This window comes from Mustelus asterias, unplaced genomic scaffold (genome assembly GCF_964213995.1).
Source record: "Mustelus asterias unplaced genomic scaffold, sMusAst1.hap1.1 HAP1_SCAFFOLD_924, whole genome shotgun sequence".
Taxonomy (NCBI): Eukaryota; Metazoa; Chordata; class Chondrichthyes; order Carcharhiniformes; family Triakidae; genus Mustelus; species Mustelus asterias.
Genome location: NW_027590870.1, coordinates 133,671 through 151,201, shown reverse-complemented (window position 1 = coordinate 151,201; position 17,531 = coordinate 133,671). Strand labels below are relative to the sequence as shown.

The following is a 17,531-nucleotide window of genomic DNA, read 5'->3' as shown; positions in this document are numbered from 1 at the left end:
CTAATCGAGGGGTTCAGAGCGGTTTATATATAGAATAACAGATACCCGGGAGTGAGTTACAGACTGGAATCTAATCGAGGGGTTCGGGGTGATTTATATAGAGAATAACAGATACCCGGGAGTGAGTTACAGACCGGAATCTAATCGAGGGGTTCGGGGTGATTTATATATAGAATAACTGATACCCGGGAGTGAGTTACAGACTGGAATCTAATCGAGGGGTTCGGGGGGTTTACATATAGAATAACAGATACCCGGGAGTGAGTTACAGACTGGAATCTAATCGAGGGGTTCAGAGCGGTTTATATATAGAATAACAGATACCCGGGAGTGAGTTACAGACTGGAATCTAATCGAGGGGTTCGGGGTGATTTATATAGAGAATAACAGATACCCGGGAGTGAGTTACAGACCGGAATCTAATCGAGGGGTTCGGGGTGATTTATATATAGAATAACTGATACCCGGGAGTGAGTTACAGACTGGAATCTAATCGAGGGGTTCGGGATGGTTTATATAGAGAATAACAGATACCCGGGAGTGAGTTACAGACTGGAATCTAATCGAGGGGTTCGGGGGGTTTATATATAGAATAACAGATACCCGGGAGTGAGTTCCAGACTGGAATCTAATCGAGGGGTTCAGGGCGGTTTATATATAGAATAACAGATACCCGGGAGTGAGTTACAGACTGGAATCTAATCGAGGGGTTCAGGGCGGTTTATATATAGAATAACAGATACCCGGGAGTGAGTTACAGACTGGAATCTAATCGAGGGGTTCAGGGCGGTTTTATATATAGAATAACAGATACCCGGGAGTGAGTTACAGACTGGAATCTAATCGAGGGGTTCGGCGTGGTTTATATATAGAATAACAGATACCCGGGAGTGAGTTACAGACTGGAATCTAATCGAGGGGTTCGGGATGGTTTATATATAGAATAACAGATACCCGGGAGTGAGTGACAGACTGGAATCTAATCGAGGGGTTCAGGGCGGTTTATATATAGAATAACAGATACCCGGGGGTGAGTTACAGACTGGAATCTAATCGAGGGGTTCGGCGTGGTTTATATATAGAATAACAGATACCCGGGAGTGAGTTACAGACTGGAATCTAATCGAGGGGCTCGGGGTGGTTTATATATAAAATAACATACCTGGGAGTGAGTTACAGACTGGAATCTAATCGAGGGTATTCGGGGGTTTATATATAGAATCACAGATACCTGGGAGTGAGTTACAGACTGGAATCGAGTCGTGAAGTTCGTGGTGTTTATATGTAGAATAACAGATACCAGGGAGTGAGTTACAGACTGGAATCCAATCGAGGGGTTCGGGGTGGTTTATATATAGAATAAACAGATACCCGGGAGTGAGTACAGACTGGAATCTAATCGAGGGGTTCGGGGTGGTTTATATATAGAATAACAGATACCCGGGAGTGAGTTACAGACTGGAATCTAATCGAGGGGTTCAGGGTGGTTTATATATAGATTAACAGATACCCGGGACTGAGTTACAGACTGGAATCTAATCGAGGGGTTCGGGGGGGTTTATATATAGAATAACAGATACCCGGGAGTGAGTTACAGACTGGAATCAAATTGAGGGGTTCAGGGTGGTTGCTATGTGGAGTACAAACTGGAAGCTAAACATGGGGTTTATATATAGAATAACAGATACCCGGGACTGAGTAACTGACTGGAATCTAATCGAGGGGTTCGGGGGGTTTATATATAGAATAATAGATACCCAGGAGTGGTAATAGAATAATAGATACCTGGGATCAAATCGAAAGGTTCGGGATGGTTTATAATCTAATCGAGGCTTTCGGGTGGTTTATATCGGGAATAACAGATTCCCGGGAGTGAGTTACAGACTGGAATCTAATCGAGGGGTTGAGGATTGTTTATATATAGAATAACAGATATCCGGGAGTGAGTTACAGACTGGAATCTAATCGAGGGGTTCGGGGTGGTTTATATATAGAATAACAGATAAGACCATAAGACCATAAGACATAGGAGCGGAAGTAAGGCCATTCGGCCCATCGAGTCCACTCCACCATTCAATCATGGTTGATTTCAACTCCATTTACCCGCTCTCTCCCCATAGCCCTTAATTCCTCGAGAAATCAAGAATTTATCAATTTCTGTCTTGAAGACGCTCAACGTCTCGGCCTCCACAGCCCTCTGTGGCAATGAATTCCACAGACCCACCACTCTCTGGCTGAAGAAATTTCTCCTCATCTCTGTTCTAAAGTGACTCCCTTTTATTCTAAGGCTGTGCCCCCGCGTCCTAGTCTCCCCTGTTAATGGAAACAACTTCCCTACGTCCATCCTATCTAAGCCGTTCATTATCTTGTAAGTTTCTATCAGATCTCCCCTCAACCTCCTAAACTCCAATGAATGATACCCGGGAATGAGTTACAGACTGGAATCTAATCGAGGGGTTTGGGATGGTTGATATATCGAATAACAGATACCCGGGAGTGAGTTACAGACTGGAATCTAATCGAGGGGTTCGGGGGGTTTATATATAAAATAACAGATATCCGGGAATGAGTTACAGACTGGAATCTAATCGAGGGGTTCGGGATGGTTTATATATAGAATAACAGATACCCGGGAGTGAGTTACAGACTGGAATCTAATCGGAGAGTTCAGGCTGGTTTATATGTAGAATAACAGATACCCGGGAGTGAGTTACAGACTGGAATCTAATCGAGGGGTTCGGGGGGGTTTATATATAGAATTACAGATACCCGGGAGTGAGTTACAGACTGGAATCTAATCGAGGGGTTTGGAGGGTTTATATATAGAATAACAGATACCCGGGAATGAGTTACAGACTGGAATCTAATCGAGGGGTTGAGGATTGTTTATATATAGAATAACAGATATCCGGGAGTGAGTTACAGACTGGAATCTAATCGAGGTGTTCGGGGGGGTTTATATATAGAATAACAGATACCCGGGAGTGAGTTACAGACTGGAATCTAATCGAGGGGTTTGTGGTGGTTTATATATAGAATTACAGATACCCGGGAGTGAGTTACAGACTGGAATCTAATCGAGGGGTTTGGAGGGTTTATATATAGAATAACAGATACTCGGGAGTTACAGACTGGAATCTAACCGCGGGTTTGGAGGGTTTATATATAGAATCACATATCCGGGAGTGAGTTACAGACTGGAATCTAATCGAGGGGTTCGGGATGGCTTATTTATAGAATAACATATAGGGTTCATGTGGGAGATATAGGAAGGATGTCCGAGGTAGGTTTTTTACTCAGAGAGTGGTTGGGTGTGGAATGGACTGCCTGCAGTGATAGTCATAGAAATCATAGAAACCCTACAGTGCAGTAGGAGGCCATTCGGCCCATCGAGTCTGCACCGACCACAATCCCACCCAGGCCCTACCCCCACATATTTACCCACTAATCCCTCTAACCTACGCATCCCAGGACTCTAAGGGGCAATTTTTTAACCTGGCCAATCAACCTAACCCGCACATCTTTGGACTGTGGGAGGAAACCAGAGCACCCGGAGGAAACCCACGCAGACACGAGGAGAATGTGCAAACTCCACACAGACAGTGACCCGAGCCGGGAATCGAACCCAGGATCCTGGAGCTGTGAAGCAGCAGTGCTAACCACTGTGCTACCGTGTCGCCCAGTGGAGTCAGAAACTTTAGGAACATTTAAGAAGCTATTGGATAGGCACATGGAGCACTTCGGGATGATAGGGAGGAAATAGCTTGATCTGGGTTTCAGACAAAGCTCGGCACAACAACGTGGGCCGAAGGGCCTGTTCTGTGCTGTACTGTTCTCTGTTCTATGTTAACAGATACCCGGGAGTGAGTTACAGACTGGAATCTAATCGAGGGGTTCAGGAGGTGGGTTGGGGGAAGAGGGGGGAAAGTGGTATATCTGGAATAACACATGGTTCGTGAATCATACAAGACCCAATGCCTTATGCAGTGAAGTATTTAATAGAATTGAACAGTGCTCCATATAAGATATCTATTACTGTGTTAGACTGCTTCATATACAAACACAAGATTATTTCATTTAACATTAAGTAACCATATTCCATACATGAGTTATACGTGACTATAAGAAAGGATGGTGGGAGTCAGTGGGGCGTGGGGTGGGGAGGCCTATAATAATAATCCATTTTAATTTTTGTACAATATTTGCACCCCCCACCCAATGCCCCTCCCCCAACCTCTTCCCATTTAAGACGTGCAAATTTTAAAAAGTTCTCGCAGTCACCACTGCAGCATTTGTTCGTGAACGCAGGACGGTTCCCCAGACGGTGGGGGGCCTGGCGTTGACGGGTGAGAGGGGATGTGTTGGTCGGTGTGCAAATCCCACCCGTGTCGACCAGTGTTCAATCCCCCTCGGAGACGGGCACGTTCCCCAAGCCTCGTGTGGAGATCTTCCCATTGTTAACTGTGGTAATCGGTTTGCCTGTCCTCTCCACGGGCTGTTGCAGGAACGGATGGGGTGGGAGGGGGGCTTTGTAGAATTTTTGTGCCTCCCCCCTCCCTCTGATCCCCCGTGGGTCGAAGCTCCTTTCTTTCTTTGTCTCTGGCACGGGGTCGTGAGGGAAGAGATGTCCTTTCACAGTTCAGGGGAGGAGGTTCAGATGTGTGAGCGGAGGGTCACCCTTCCCACCCCTTCCCCCGTCCACCCACCTCCGACCCGTACCCCTTCCCTCCAAACAGTCGAGGCTGCGCTCGGTAATCCGCCAGGGAGCTGACAATGCGGGCGTCCTGTTCGAGTCGAGGCTGGCATCTGCAGACGGCCCCCAACTTCTCCTCCATTGGGCCACTGGACACCTTTATCTCTGCTGCTGTCACGGCAATGGGACATACGTGCCACCAGGGGGAGCAGCGTTCAGCGTTTTCCGTCCAGGCGTCAGTCCAAGAGCGTCCACGATACAGTCGTCGCGAGGATATTACAGAATTGCATACAGTCCACAGGTAGGCATATACTTCCAGGAATAATATTTACAATCAAGAGGTTGGGGCTGGAATGTCCATGTCTCTCAGCGTTACAGCGTACAGCGAGCAACGGGCATGCACCGGGGGAAGTAGAGTGTGCAGTTTTGGTCTCTTTCCCCATGAAGGGGAGTATGCATTGAGATAGAGGATCAGCCATGATCATAGTGATTGGTGGGGCAGGCCAGAAGGGCCAAGCGGCCTACTCCTGTCCCAATTCTCTATGATCCAGACAGGATTCAATGGTTAATGGACAGTTTGGTTGGATTAGATTCGGTTGGATTGGATTACCCAGGGTTGGGCGGAGCGGAGCTGGGTGGAGCGGAGCGGAGCTGGGTGGAGTGTGGTTGAGCGGGGTTGGGTTGGGCGGGCTTGGGTTGGGTTGGGCGGGGTTGGGTTGGCCTGGGCTGTGACGGGCTGTGTTGAGTGGGGCTGGGCTGCCCTTGAGCTTTTGGCTTGGTGAGACAGTTTGTTGTGGGGGGTTTGAGTTGGATTGGGGAAGATCGATTAGGTTGGATTGGATTACCCAGGGTTGGGTGGAGCGGAGCTGGCACGCGGCGTTGTGTAGGGTCGGGGTGGATGGGCCTGTGTAATGCTCAGGCTGAACTGACTGTGCCAGGATGGACTGGCAGCTCAGACAGAGTTCATTTGGCACCCTGAACAGATTCATTTCCAGCTACTTCCTCTTCTCCGTCTCAAGCACCCTTTCTTGGTGGAGGGGCTTTCATAGTTGCGGGGTGGTGGGGGCAGGTGCTTCTTTACAAGAAACACCGAGTAAAACTGTCAGTTTCACAGCACAGGAAGAGGCCATTCGGCCCATTGTGTCTGCACCGGCCATCGAGCACCTATCATCCCATTGCCCAGCACTTGGTCCATAGCCTTGTACACTGGGGAGTTTCCAAATGCTTCTCCAGATGTTTCTTTAGTGTTGTGAGGGTCTCTCTGCCTCCACCATCCTTTCAGTCAGCGAGTTCCAGATTTCCACCATCCTCAGGGTGAAAAAGCTTTTCCTCAAATCCCCTCTAAATCTCCTGCCCCCCGACCTTAAATCAATCCCCCCGGTTACTGACCCCTCTACTACGGGGAAAGTTCCTTCCAATCCACCCTATCTGTGTCCCTTCTAATTTTGGACACCTCGATCAGGTCCCCCCTCAGCCTTCTCTGCTCTGAGGCGAACAACCCCAGCCTAACCAGCCTCTCTCCAGCCCAGACACCAGCCTGGGGAATCTCCTCTGCACCCTCTGCAGTGCAATCACATCCTGTAGTGCGGTGACCAGAACGGCACACAGTGCTCTAGCTGTGGCCTAACTAGCATTTTATACAGCTCCATCATAACCTCCCTGCTCTTCTGTTCTATACCTCGGTTAATAAAGGCAAGTGTCCCGTGTGCTTTCTTAACCACCTGTCCTGCTGCCTTCAGGGATCTTTGGACAAACACCTCAAGGTCCCTCTGGCCCTCAGTCATCAAGACAGGACAGAGGAATTTCACTTGCTAATTTCAGTGAGAGGAACATCCGGGGAATGTGCAGGTTTAAGCCCAAGCTTACACTCATTGGAGTTTAGAAGAATGACAGGTAAGTGGAGGTCACAATCAGGATGATAATGGGGGGGGGGAGCAAGGCTCGAGGGGCTGAATGGCCTCACTCCTAGCTCCTGTTATAATCTTACGGCTAACACTCCCGTGCATTGAAAGCAAGTTACCAGGGAAGGGTTGGATGAGCAGCCATGATCATTATGAATGGCAGAGCAGCCTCGAAGGGCCAAATGGTCGTCTCCTGCTCCTATTTTCCATGTTTCTAAGATGTGGAAATGGACTCTGCGCTTGTGAGGTTAAGATGCAGGTTCCCGGAGAGAGCGGGGGGAAAGCTGAAGGCTACGGTGAGGTCAGGGGTCAGTGGTGACCCTGGCAATGTCAAGTACAATGGAGTGGTGGGGCGACGGGTTGGTGGGAATCTCTGTGCGAGGGTGCGACAGAGGGATGCCAGGGAGAGGGAAGGGGTCTGGCGGACAGAGTGGGGAAGGCGGGTCAGGATGAGTGAGAGGGGGGGCAGAAGGGGCAGGAATATAACGGGATGGTTGGCAGAGGGATGGGGACGGAGTGGGGGGGGGAGATCAGTGATCCAGGCAAAGTGAATGGTTCTGACTGGATGGCCATTCCAGCCCCAATAACAGTGCCAGTTTTCAGATGAACATTCGGCTAAGATTGCACATAAACGGGGGCACTTACCACAAGGGTTCAAAGGGACACTTAAACTACGATATAAGGCAGTGTGCATAGAATTACAACATCTAAAATACACAAAGAGGTATGGACCTCAGTTATAGATACACACGGTACCACTGACGGAATACTATGAGGAGATGGGTCCCAGAGGCTGGTGAGGAAGGCTTGGTTTTGGGGGAGTGGGGAAGGGTTAACTTACCCGGAGTGGGAGGTCAGCTTGAGCGAGGTGACCCCAAATTGACACGGGTCCGCGGTGCGGGTAAGTACCATGAAGACGCAGTCTGGGGGAGGGAGCTCGAGCCGCTCGCTGTCCAGTGGGGAACTGGCATTAAGGCCTGTCCCCTGGTCTCGATCCCCTGGAACCAAGAGGGAGCCCTCTTTGCGCTAGCGGGAGTGTGGGGTGTCTGTGTGGGCACCCACTCCAGTGGCGGCCATCGTGGGGCCACCCGCTCGATCGTGGGCTGAACTCCCTGGCGATGGCTTGCGCTCGGCTCAGCTAGGCTCGGGGTGCCGTGGGAGAGAGTGTCCCGAGGGACAGCAATGCTGCCCCGAAAAAATGTCCCTCACAATGGGCGGGGTGGTGGGTGACCTCAGGAAAGGGACAGGTCGGCTGCCATTGATGAATTGAGGGGCTGAATGGCCTCCTCCCTGTTTCTATCCCCTCCCCCAGCTCCACGGGGTTCACCTCTCAGCAGCCTCTGGGACTCCCGGATATATAATGGACACCATTTACAATCACAGTGATATTCTTCAATCACGCTGAGTGTTTTACAATACAGAACCAACAGCGATGATAGGTTACACGAGTGTATTTACATTGCACAAGATATGGGTTTTGAGGGCAGTGAGAGTGATGGGGGGGGGGGGGAAAGGATGGGGGGACTGAAAAATAATCTCCTTTGGTCTGTGGTCACCGCTCCCCCACCCCCCCGGTCCTCCTTCAGAAGCATTGACAGAGCAACAAATGAGGACTTTGTCATGTATTTTGGCCTCAGCCTCGACCTTCAGGCTGAGGCCTCCCGGCCCTGACCTTCAGGCTGAGGCCTCCCGGCCCTGACCTTCAGGCTGAGGCCTCCCGGCCCTGACCTTCAGGCTGAGGCCTCCCGGCCCTGACCTTCAGGCCGAGGCCTCCCGGCCCTGACCTTCAGGCCGAGGCCTCCCGGCCCTGACCTTCAGGCCGAGGCCTCCCGGCCCTGACCTTCAGGCCGAGGCCTCCAGGCCCTGGCCTTCAGGCCGAGGCCTCCAGGCCCTGGCCTTCAGGCCGAGGCCTCCAGGCCCTGACCTTCAGGCCGAGGCCTCCAGGCCCTGGCCTTCAGGCCGAGGCCTCCAGGCCCTGGCCTTCAGGCCGAGGCCTCCTGGCCTTCAGGCCGAGGCCTCCAGGCCCTGGCCTTCAGGCCGAGGCCTCCAGGCCCTGGCCTTCAGGCCGAGGCCTCCAGGCCCTGGCCTTCAGGCCGAGGCCTCCAGGCCCTGGCCTTCAGGCCGAGGCCTCCAGGCCCTGGCCTTCAGGCCGAGGCCTCCAGGCCCTGGCCTTCAGGCCGAGGCCTCCAGGCCCTGGCCTTCAGGCCGAGGCCTCCAGGCCCTGGCCTTCAGGCCGAGGCCTCCAGGCCCTGGCCTTCAGGCCGAGGCCTCCAGGCCCTGGCCTTCAGGCCGAGGCCTCCAGGCCCTGGCCTTCAGGCCAAGGCCTCCAGGCCCTGGCCTTCAGGCCGAGGCCTCCAAGCCCTGGCCTTCAGGCCAAGGCCTCCAGGTCCTGGCCTTCAGGCCAAGGCCTCCAGGCCCTGGCCTTCAGGCCGAGGCCTCCAGGCCCTGGCCTTCAGGCCGAGGCCTCCAGGTCCTGGCCTTCAGGCCAAGGCCTCCAGGCCCTGGCCTTCAGGCCGAGGCCTCCAAGCCCTGGCCTTCAGGCCAAGGCCTCCAGGTCCTGGCCTTCAGGCCAAGGCCTCCAGGCCCTGGCCTTCAGGCCGAGGCCTCCAGGCCCTGGCCTTCAGGCCGAGGCCTCCAGGCCCTGGCCTTCAGGCCGAGGCCTCCAAGCCCTGGCCTTCAGGCCGAGGCCTCCAGGCCCTGGCCTTCAGGCCGAGGCCTCCAGGCCCTGGCCTTCAGGCCAAGGCCTCCAGGCCCTGGCCTTCAGGCCGAGGCCTCCAAGCCCTGGCCTTCAGGCCAAGGCCTCCAGGTCCTGGCCTTCAGGCCAAGGCCTCCAGGCCCTGGCCTTCAGGCCGAGGCCTCCAGGCCCTGGCCTTCAGGCCAAGGCCTCCTGGCTCTGGCCTCCTTCACTTTAACTTTATTTCCACCGAGGAACTCTTAACTTGAACTCTAACTTTCAGGGCTTCTTTGCGGTATCCTTGCACTCTTTATTAATTCACAGGGAATGTGGGTGTCGCTGTTTAGCCCAGCATTTACCCCCATCCCTAGTTGCCCCTTGAGAAGGTAGTGTGTGAGCCGCCATCTTGAACCCGCTGCAGTCCCGTGTGGTGTAGGTACCACCCACACTGCTGTGAGGGAGGGAGTTCCAGGATTTTGACCCAGCCACAGTGAAGGAACGGCCGATATATTTCCAAGTCGGTGTGTGAGTGAGGGGGAATGGCGGGGGGGGGAGGGTGGGAGGTCATGCGATAACCACCAGGAAGACGTCAACCAGTGTTGGCAACCGTTAACCAGTCTCCGGGGCCTCTCTTCCATCGGTGACCAGTACTGGTTTCCGGGTCAATCAGGCCTCCTGCAGCCTGGCATTGAGGCCTGACCACTGGCAAGAGGGTTGCTAACCGCAGGGGTGACAGATTGAAGAGAATCGGTAAAAGAACCGACATCTTTTTGATGTGATCCGGAAGGCGCTGCCCAGGAGGGCAGATTCACCCTCAAAAGGGAGGGCAGAATCGGAGCTGTCTCAAGAGGGGTCAGCACAGTCGCAATGGAGCGAATGGCCTCCCCCCCTGCCCTGTGCGCTCCAAGACAATGGGTGAGAAATAATGTCAATGGTCGCAGGGGCTGGCTCGGAATGTGCCCTCCCCCGGGACCCCCAACACTCACCATCGAATAACCAATGCATGGAGGAGGGTCTCGGGAAGGGGGAAGCGGGGGGAGGAGGGCAGAGGGTCTCTAACTGGGACTGCACCCCCCGGCCTGTCACCCTTGGGGGCCAAGTAGTTAACAGGTGCGTGTGGGAGAGGCAGTCTCAGACTCCGCTGTGATCGGGGCAGGGGGTGGTATTTGTACCTGGCCGGAGATTATTTTTCTGTGAGATCGATCTGATTCTATCGATAATGAGGGGGCAGGGTTGAACAAGGTTACATGCAGTTTGTCTGTCCCTGCCGGACACTATCGCGTGAGAAAAGTCCGTCTGTGATCCACAGAAAAGCCCCGGGGGCCTCGGCGCAACCGACTGCTGCTGGGACAGCGAGCTGCAAGTGAGAATGGGAGAGAGGGACAGAGAGAGAGGGAGGGAGGGAGAGGAGAGAGGGAGGGGGGGAGAGGATAGAGGGAGGGAGAGGAGAGAGAGGGAGGGAGAGGATAGAGGGAGGGAGAGGATAGAGGGGGAGGGAGAGGATAGAGGGGGAGGGAGAGGATAGAGGGGGAGGGAGAGGAGAGAGAGGGAGGGAGAGGAGAGGGAGGGAGAGGAGAGAGAGGGAGGGAGAGGAGAGAGAGGGAGGGAGAGGATAGAGGGAGGGGGGGAGGGTCCACAAGATACAGGGAGTGGGAGGGAGGGAGAGAGAGTCTGAGAAAGGGAGGTTCTAGGAGATGGAGGGAGACGGAATGATGGAAGGAGAGATAGAGGGGGAGAGGGACTTGGACGGAGGGACTGGGAGGGATGAGATTGGGTGGAAGAGGGGCTGAGAAAGAGACGGGGAGGGAGAGAGATAGACGGAAGGATAGAGAGTGGGCTATAGAGAGAGAAGAGAGAGAGCTGGGGAGTGAGGACCAGGGGGAGACGGACTGAGAGACGTCGAGGGAGAGATAGAGGGCGAGGGATGTCGGAGCAGGGAGGATGGGGGGGCGCAGAGAGCGCTGGCAGGAAGGGGGAGAGATGGCGGGAGGGAGAGAGTGACGGAGGGAGAGAGGGAGAAAAGGAAGGGATGGAGAGAGAGAGAGGAGCTCCCTCAATCAGAGAAGAGACTAGCGAAGGATTTCCTCAGGTTGCGAATAGTTTCGGCCTTTACCTCATCATGACTGAGACTTGTACGAGACAGCAGAGTTTCTGGAATGTTGAAGGTATTTGTCAGAGACTGTGATTTGCTGGAGAGTAATGTGAGAAGATTACTATTAAGCACATGAGACACGGTCACACTCTCTCGTTTCAGACCACACCACAGCTCAGGACAATACATCCCAGGATGGAGCTGTCCCGATCGAATGGGCATCAGAGAGCCTCGCTCCTTGCCCAGTCTGTACCGGCAGGCAAGGTGTGCACCAATCTCACTGCAATAATATGGCATCTCTCCCACTCTCCCACCCGCACCCTCCCTCCCTGTCTCTCTCTCTCTCCTATCTCTCTCCCTCCCTCACTCCCACCTCCACACAGGCAGTCCTGGCCAATCAGGCCGCATTCTTGCTGCAAAGCCACAATATCCTGGGTTCGAGGCCCCAAACCAGCTGAGGGAGTGCCGCACTGTGGGAGGGTCAGTGCTGAGGGAGCGCCGCACTGTGGGAGGGTCAGTGCTGAGGGAGCGCCGCACTGTGGGAGGGTCAGTGCTGAGGGAGCGCCGCACTGTGGGAGGGTCAGTGCTGAGGGAGCGTCGCACTGTGGGAGGGTCAGTGCTGAGGGAGCGCTGCATTGTGGGAGGGTCAGTGCTGAGGGAGCGCCGCATTGGGGGAGGGTCAGTGCTGAGGGAGCGTCGCACTGTGGGAGGGTCAGTGTTGAGGGAGCGTCGCACTGTGGGAGGGTCAGTGCTGAGGGAGCGCTGCATTGTGGGAGGGTCAGCACTGAGGGAGCACCGCACTTTCGGACAGTCAGTGCTGAGGGAGCACTGCACTGTCAGAGGGTCAGTGCTGAGGGAGCACCGCACTGTCGGAGGGTCAGTGCTGAGGGAGCGCCACACTGTCGGAGGGTCAGTGCTGCGGGAGCGTCGCACTGTGGGAGAGTCAGTGCTGAGGGAGCGCCGCACTGTGAGAGAGTCAGTGCTGAGGAAGTGTCGCACTGTGGGAGAGTCAGTGCTGAGGGAGCGCCGCACTGTGGGAGGGTCAGTGCTGAGGGAACGTCGCACTGTGGGAGAGTCAGTGCTGAGGGAGCGCCGCACTGTGGGAGGGTCAGTGCTGAGGGAGCGTCGCACTGTAGGAGGGTCAGTGCTGAGGGAGCGCCGCACTGTGGGAGAGTCAGTGCTGAGGGAGCGTCGCACTGTGGGAGAGTCAGTGCTGAGGGAGCGCCGCACTGTGGGAGGGTCAGTGCTGAGGGAGCGTCGCACTGTGGGAGAGTCAGTGCTGAGGGAGCGCCGCACTGTGGGAGGGTCAGTGCTGAGGGAGCGCCGCACTGTGGGAGGGTCAGTGCTGAAGGAGCGCTGCACTGTGGGAGGGTCAGTGCTGAGGGAGCGCCGCACTGTGGGAGGGTCAGTGCTGGGGGAGCGCTGCACTGTGGGAGGGTCAGTGCCGAGGGAGTGCCGCACTGTGGGAGGGTCAGTGCTGAGGGAGCGCCGCACTGTGGGAGGGTCATCACAAACGCAAACCCTCTAGAGGCATCGGGCGTGGTAGGAAACAGACTCCTTAACCCTTAATAAGACACAGAGCTTTGTCCGTAGAATTTCGGGGAAGGTGGTCTGAGGGCTGGATGGGATGTATCTCAACGGGGTGGGGGTTGTACTCTGTCAACCGCCCTGCAGCCCCCGGGTCAGTGTGCCTTGGGGGGGAAGCGCGTATTGCAGGTCCCCTCAAGGTACCTGGGGTTGGAGCTGAGCAACTAGGCCCAAGGCTTCTCAAATTTAACAGCCAGTCTCAGGAGCTGCCCAGACTGCAAGACCTCCCCTGAGGCAAGAGTTAATGGAGAAAACTGCAGGAGGACTGAACTAGGCCACTGTGGGCCCAAGTAGGATGCTCTGGGTGGACCCATGCACCATTTTCCACTCTGGACTGAGCTAGGCCACTCTAGACCATTCTGGGCTGAGTGAGGACCCACTAAGGCCACTCTGGGCTGAGCTAAGGACACTCTGGACTGAACCCAGCTTCACCCACCTGTACCAGGCCGAGCTGTGCCAAACTACACCAACCTGATTCTGCTGAACTGGGCCTAACTAGATTTCACTAGCCTAAGCCCAACCAGGACCAGGCAGGCTTCAAGGGCCTGAACCAGGCCAAACTCAGCCCATTAGGCCTCTCAATCCTGAGCCAGGCCAATCTAGGCATAACTGGGCTGAAGTCAGCTTAATTCGGTTTACCTAAATAACTCTGAACTGTATAGGTTTAACTGGACCACACAAGGCCAAAGCTCTAACCGCTGAAACAATACTTACTTCATTTGAGGATGAGGTGGGGGCGCATCTTGCTGTGGTGCCTTCTGAAGCGATGGGGGCTTCTGCTGGATGGATGGCCTGCCCTGCTGCTGGCCTGGACCCATCGGGCCTTGCCCTTGTTGGCCTTGGACGACAGGCCTGGGCTGCTGAGTGGTGGGGGGCACCTGCCTGGACGGCTGCTGCTGCCCGGGCCCCCTCTGCTGGGGCGGGGCTGCTTGCGGTTGACGCTGAGGCTGCTGGCCTCCCGGGCCTCCTTGCCGCTGCGGCCCTCCTTGTCCCGGCTGCCGGGGATGCTGGGCCTGTTGGCCTCCGGGACCCGTCTGGCGGTGAGGCTGGCTGGGGGTGGGGCCTGGAGGTTTTGCCTGCTGCTGTGGGCCGGAGGAGGCCTGCCGTTGTTGTTGTGGCTGCTGCTGTGCCCCGGGTCCCGGTTGGCGCTGGTGCTGGGGGGAGTGCTGGCCGACCAGGCCCGCTGGTTGCCGGGGCATCTGGGGTGAACCCTGCCCACCGCTGGCATGCCTCTGTTGCTGCGGTGATGGCTGGTTGGGTGCCCGGGCCTGCTGTGGAGGCCCCTGGCGTTGCTGTTGCTGTTGCTGGGCAGGTTGCCCCACGGGGCTCAGTTGGCGCTGAATGGGTGGAGGAGCCTGGGCCGTGGGGCTTACCGCTCTCTGCTGGTGGCTAGAGGGACTGCCAGACTGTGGGCTCAGGCCTTGGATCTGCTGGCCTTGTGGAGGAGGCCTCTGATGTGAGGGAGGGCCTTGGCGATGAGGCTGATGTCCGGGAGGCTGTTGAGGACCCCCTGTAATAGTAAAAAAAAAGGAGTTAATCTAGTTATTATTAAATCAGAAACAGGAGGAGGCCATTCAGCCCCTCGAGATGTTGCACATTAACAGCCGCGACCCCGGAACTGAACACAGTTACTCCCGTCTGCCAAATAGTCTTGCAATGACCCCGGCCCCTAGAACTAAACAGTCCCGTCTGTGCAATTAGTCTCTGAGTGACCTGGGCCCAGAACTGAAGAGCGTATACTCCTGTCTGCGCAATTAGTCTCTCAGTGACCTGGGCCCAGAACTGAAGAGCGTATACTCCTGTCTGTGCAATTGGTCTCTCAGTGACCTGGGCCCAGAACTGAAGAGCACATACTCTTGTCTGCGCAATTAGTCTCTGAGTGACCTGGGCCCAGAACTGAAGAGCGTATACTCCTGTCTGTGCAATTGGTCTCTCAGTGACCTGGGCCCAGAACTGAAGAACACATACTCTTGTCTGCGCAATTAGTCTCTGAGTGACCTGGGCCCAGAACTGAAGAGCGTATACTCCTGTCTGTGCAATTAGTCTCTCAGTGACCTGGGCCCAGAACTGAAGAGCGTATACTCCTGTCTGTGCAATTAGTCTCTCAGTGACCTGGGCCCAGAACTGAAGAGCACATACTCTTGTCTGCGCAATTAGTCTCTGAGTGACCTGGGCCCAGAACTGAACACATTCATTCTCGTCTGTGCGATTAGTCTCTCACTGACCCCGTGCCAGGAACTGAACACAGTTCCTGCAGGTGGGGGAGTCTCGGCAATGCTATTTACACAGTAACTGTCCCATCCCTTTATCATTCCAGCCCATCCACTCGAGATTCCTGTTCTCAGGAGCGACCTCTTCACCCGAAGGGTAATGGAAATCTGGTCAATCCCAGGACAGTTCCAGAGCAGATTCCAGTATTAGATCAGGAAATGACAGAATGTCTCCCCCCAGCCTGTTGGTCCCTACAGTACATAATCTCTGTGGTTTGAATTCTACAGATGAGTATCGAACTGGGGGGGTTGGTGTTCAGAGTGAATGTTTGAGAATCCTCATGGTTCAGTCCATTGGGGTAGAAAATGATCTGCTGAGGCTAGCTGTCCCCACCACGTGCACTGTGGGGGAGGGAGGTGGTCCGATCCACTTGTAGCAATTCCACCCCCCTCCCACCCCACGAGGCAGTGAGTGGTTCGGTCTGCAGGACCACCCCCCCCCCCCCCACCCCCCGAATGGCAGAAATACCAAGGTCCGCAGGCCAGGGTGCGACACAGCCATCAGAGCATGGCGGTGCTGTGGTTACCTTGTGGAGGAGGGCGTTGCTGGGGGAGGGGTCCTTGCTGCAGCCCGGGGCTCTGCCGTGAGGGAGCCTGCGTCGGCATCGGGTGTGGGGACATCTGCGGCGAGGTGGGGTGGGGGTTTGGGGGGGGGGGCGGAGGGGGGGGGGAATAAGACACACAGGAAAATACATCGTTAGCTTGGCACTCCAACGACAGCAGAATAAACCACCTCTCTCTCTCTCTCTCTCCCAATCACAATTAGCTATTAATTATCCATCCCAAGGAATTCTCCTGGAGTTCCCAACTCTTAAACCTGTTACAATCACAGCCGATGCTACGTCTGAGCACTCCCGATCCCAGAGAGAAGTCTGTCTCGCCGATTATAAACTTTATCTCTGTTGTGTAGGAAGAGCTACTGACCCCCAAAAGCTTAGAACCCCAGTAACGCCTTTAAGAATATTAAAAGGACTTATTAAAAAGATGCTTAAAAAAACCTCAGCACAAAATGAAAGTTGCCCAGCTAAAAAACACCAAATATAAAAATCCTTCATGTTCTAATTTGTGCCTTGACTGGGTCAGTAAAATTTAATAAACCTCTCCCTGGTTACTCAGGGAACTCCTGTAAGATGCACCTGTCCCGTTGCCTCTGAGCTCCCTTTTGAAATTCAACAGTTGTAAAACCAAATTTCCAACTTATCTCATGATGCAAATTTCAGATCCAACCTATTCATTTATGACTTAAACCCTCCATAACCTTCCAGGGTGGCACGGTGGCACAGTGGTCAGCACTGCTGCCTCACAGCGCCAGGGACTCGGATTCAATTTCCGGCTTGGGTCACTGTCTGTGTGGAGTCTGCACGTTCTCCCCGTGTCTGCGTGGGTTTCCTCCGAGTGCTCCGGTTTCCTCCCACAGTCCAAAGATGTCTGGGTTAGGCGGATTGGCCCTGCTAATTTGCCCCTTAGTGTCGGGGGGACTAGCTAGGGTAAATGCATGGGTTTGTGGGGGTAGGGCCTGGGTGGGATTGTGTTCGGTGCAGACTCGATGGGCTGAATGGCCTCCTTCTGCACTGTAGGATTCTATGATTACAAATGCATCAACCGAACATTTTTATCACTTCGCCCTCTCAGACTCTAGTCTATCTCTAGTAACCATCTCCCTGTTTAATTATCCCTGGATACACAGATGGGGGTCGGGCCTGGGAGGGATTGTGGTTGGTGCAGACTCGATGGGCCAAATGGCCTCTTTCTGCACTGTAGGGTTTCTACGATTTCTATGATACAACTTTAATATAACCCCCGTTTACTCACGGAACTGCTGTAAAATGCAAATGCTTCTTGTCACCTCACTTTTGAAATTCAGAAGCTGAAAAACCAAGTTTCCCACTTATCTCCTGATGCAAATTTCTGATTCGACTATTCATCTGTGACTCAAACCCTCCATCACCTCTCGTGACAAATTCATCAGCCTAACACATTTATCTCTTAACCCTCACAGCCCTCTCGAATAACCTTCCAGGGTTTATTTAACCCTGGATGCCCACACAACCTTCTTCACCTGCACAGAATACCAGCATAATCTCAAAAAGTTTTTTTTTTTTTTAAATCACCACACACGAGAAAGTTTCCTGAGCTCGAAGGGGATTTCAGTGGAATACATCCTTACAGAAACATCATCGCTGGGATGAGCAATGGTATAATTAAAAGGGGAATGGAGAGATGTGGAGGTTTGGGGGATCTTTTGTAAGTAGATGGCTTAGAATTCTAAAGCAAGTGAGTAACTTTACAACCCAAGTCAGACCTCAGCTACAGT

At 54.3% G+C, this 17,531-nt stretch overlaps 1 protein-coding gene across 1 annotated transcript in view; it reads right to left on the bottom strand.

Moving 5' to 3' along the window:
* Positions 1–11,321: 11,321 nt before the first annotated feature.
* LOC144487611 (synapsin-2-like) overlaps positions 11,322–17,531 on the bottom strand; it is a gene marked incomplete at its 5' end in the record, with an annotated part of 139,874 nt that continues 133,664 nt past the window's right edge. Inside the window, 3 exons of the mRNA XM_078205700.1 lie at positions 11,322–11,457; positions 13,662–14,457; positions 15,745–15,796. Of these exons, the coding sequence (XP_078061826.1) occupies positions 11,322–11,457; positions 13,662–14,457; positions 15,745–15,796 (984 nt within the window). The remainder of the gene's footprint in view (positions 11,458–13,661; positions 14,458–15,744; positions 15,797–17,531) is intronic.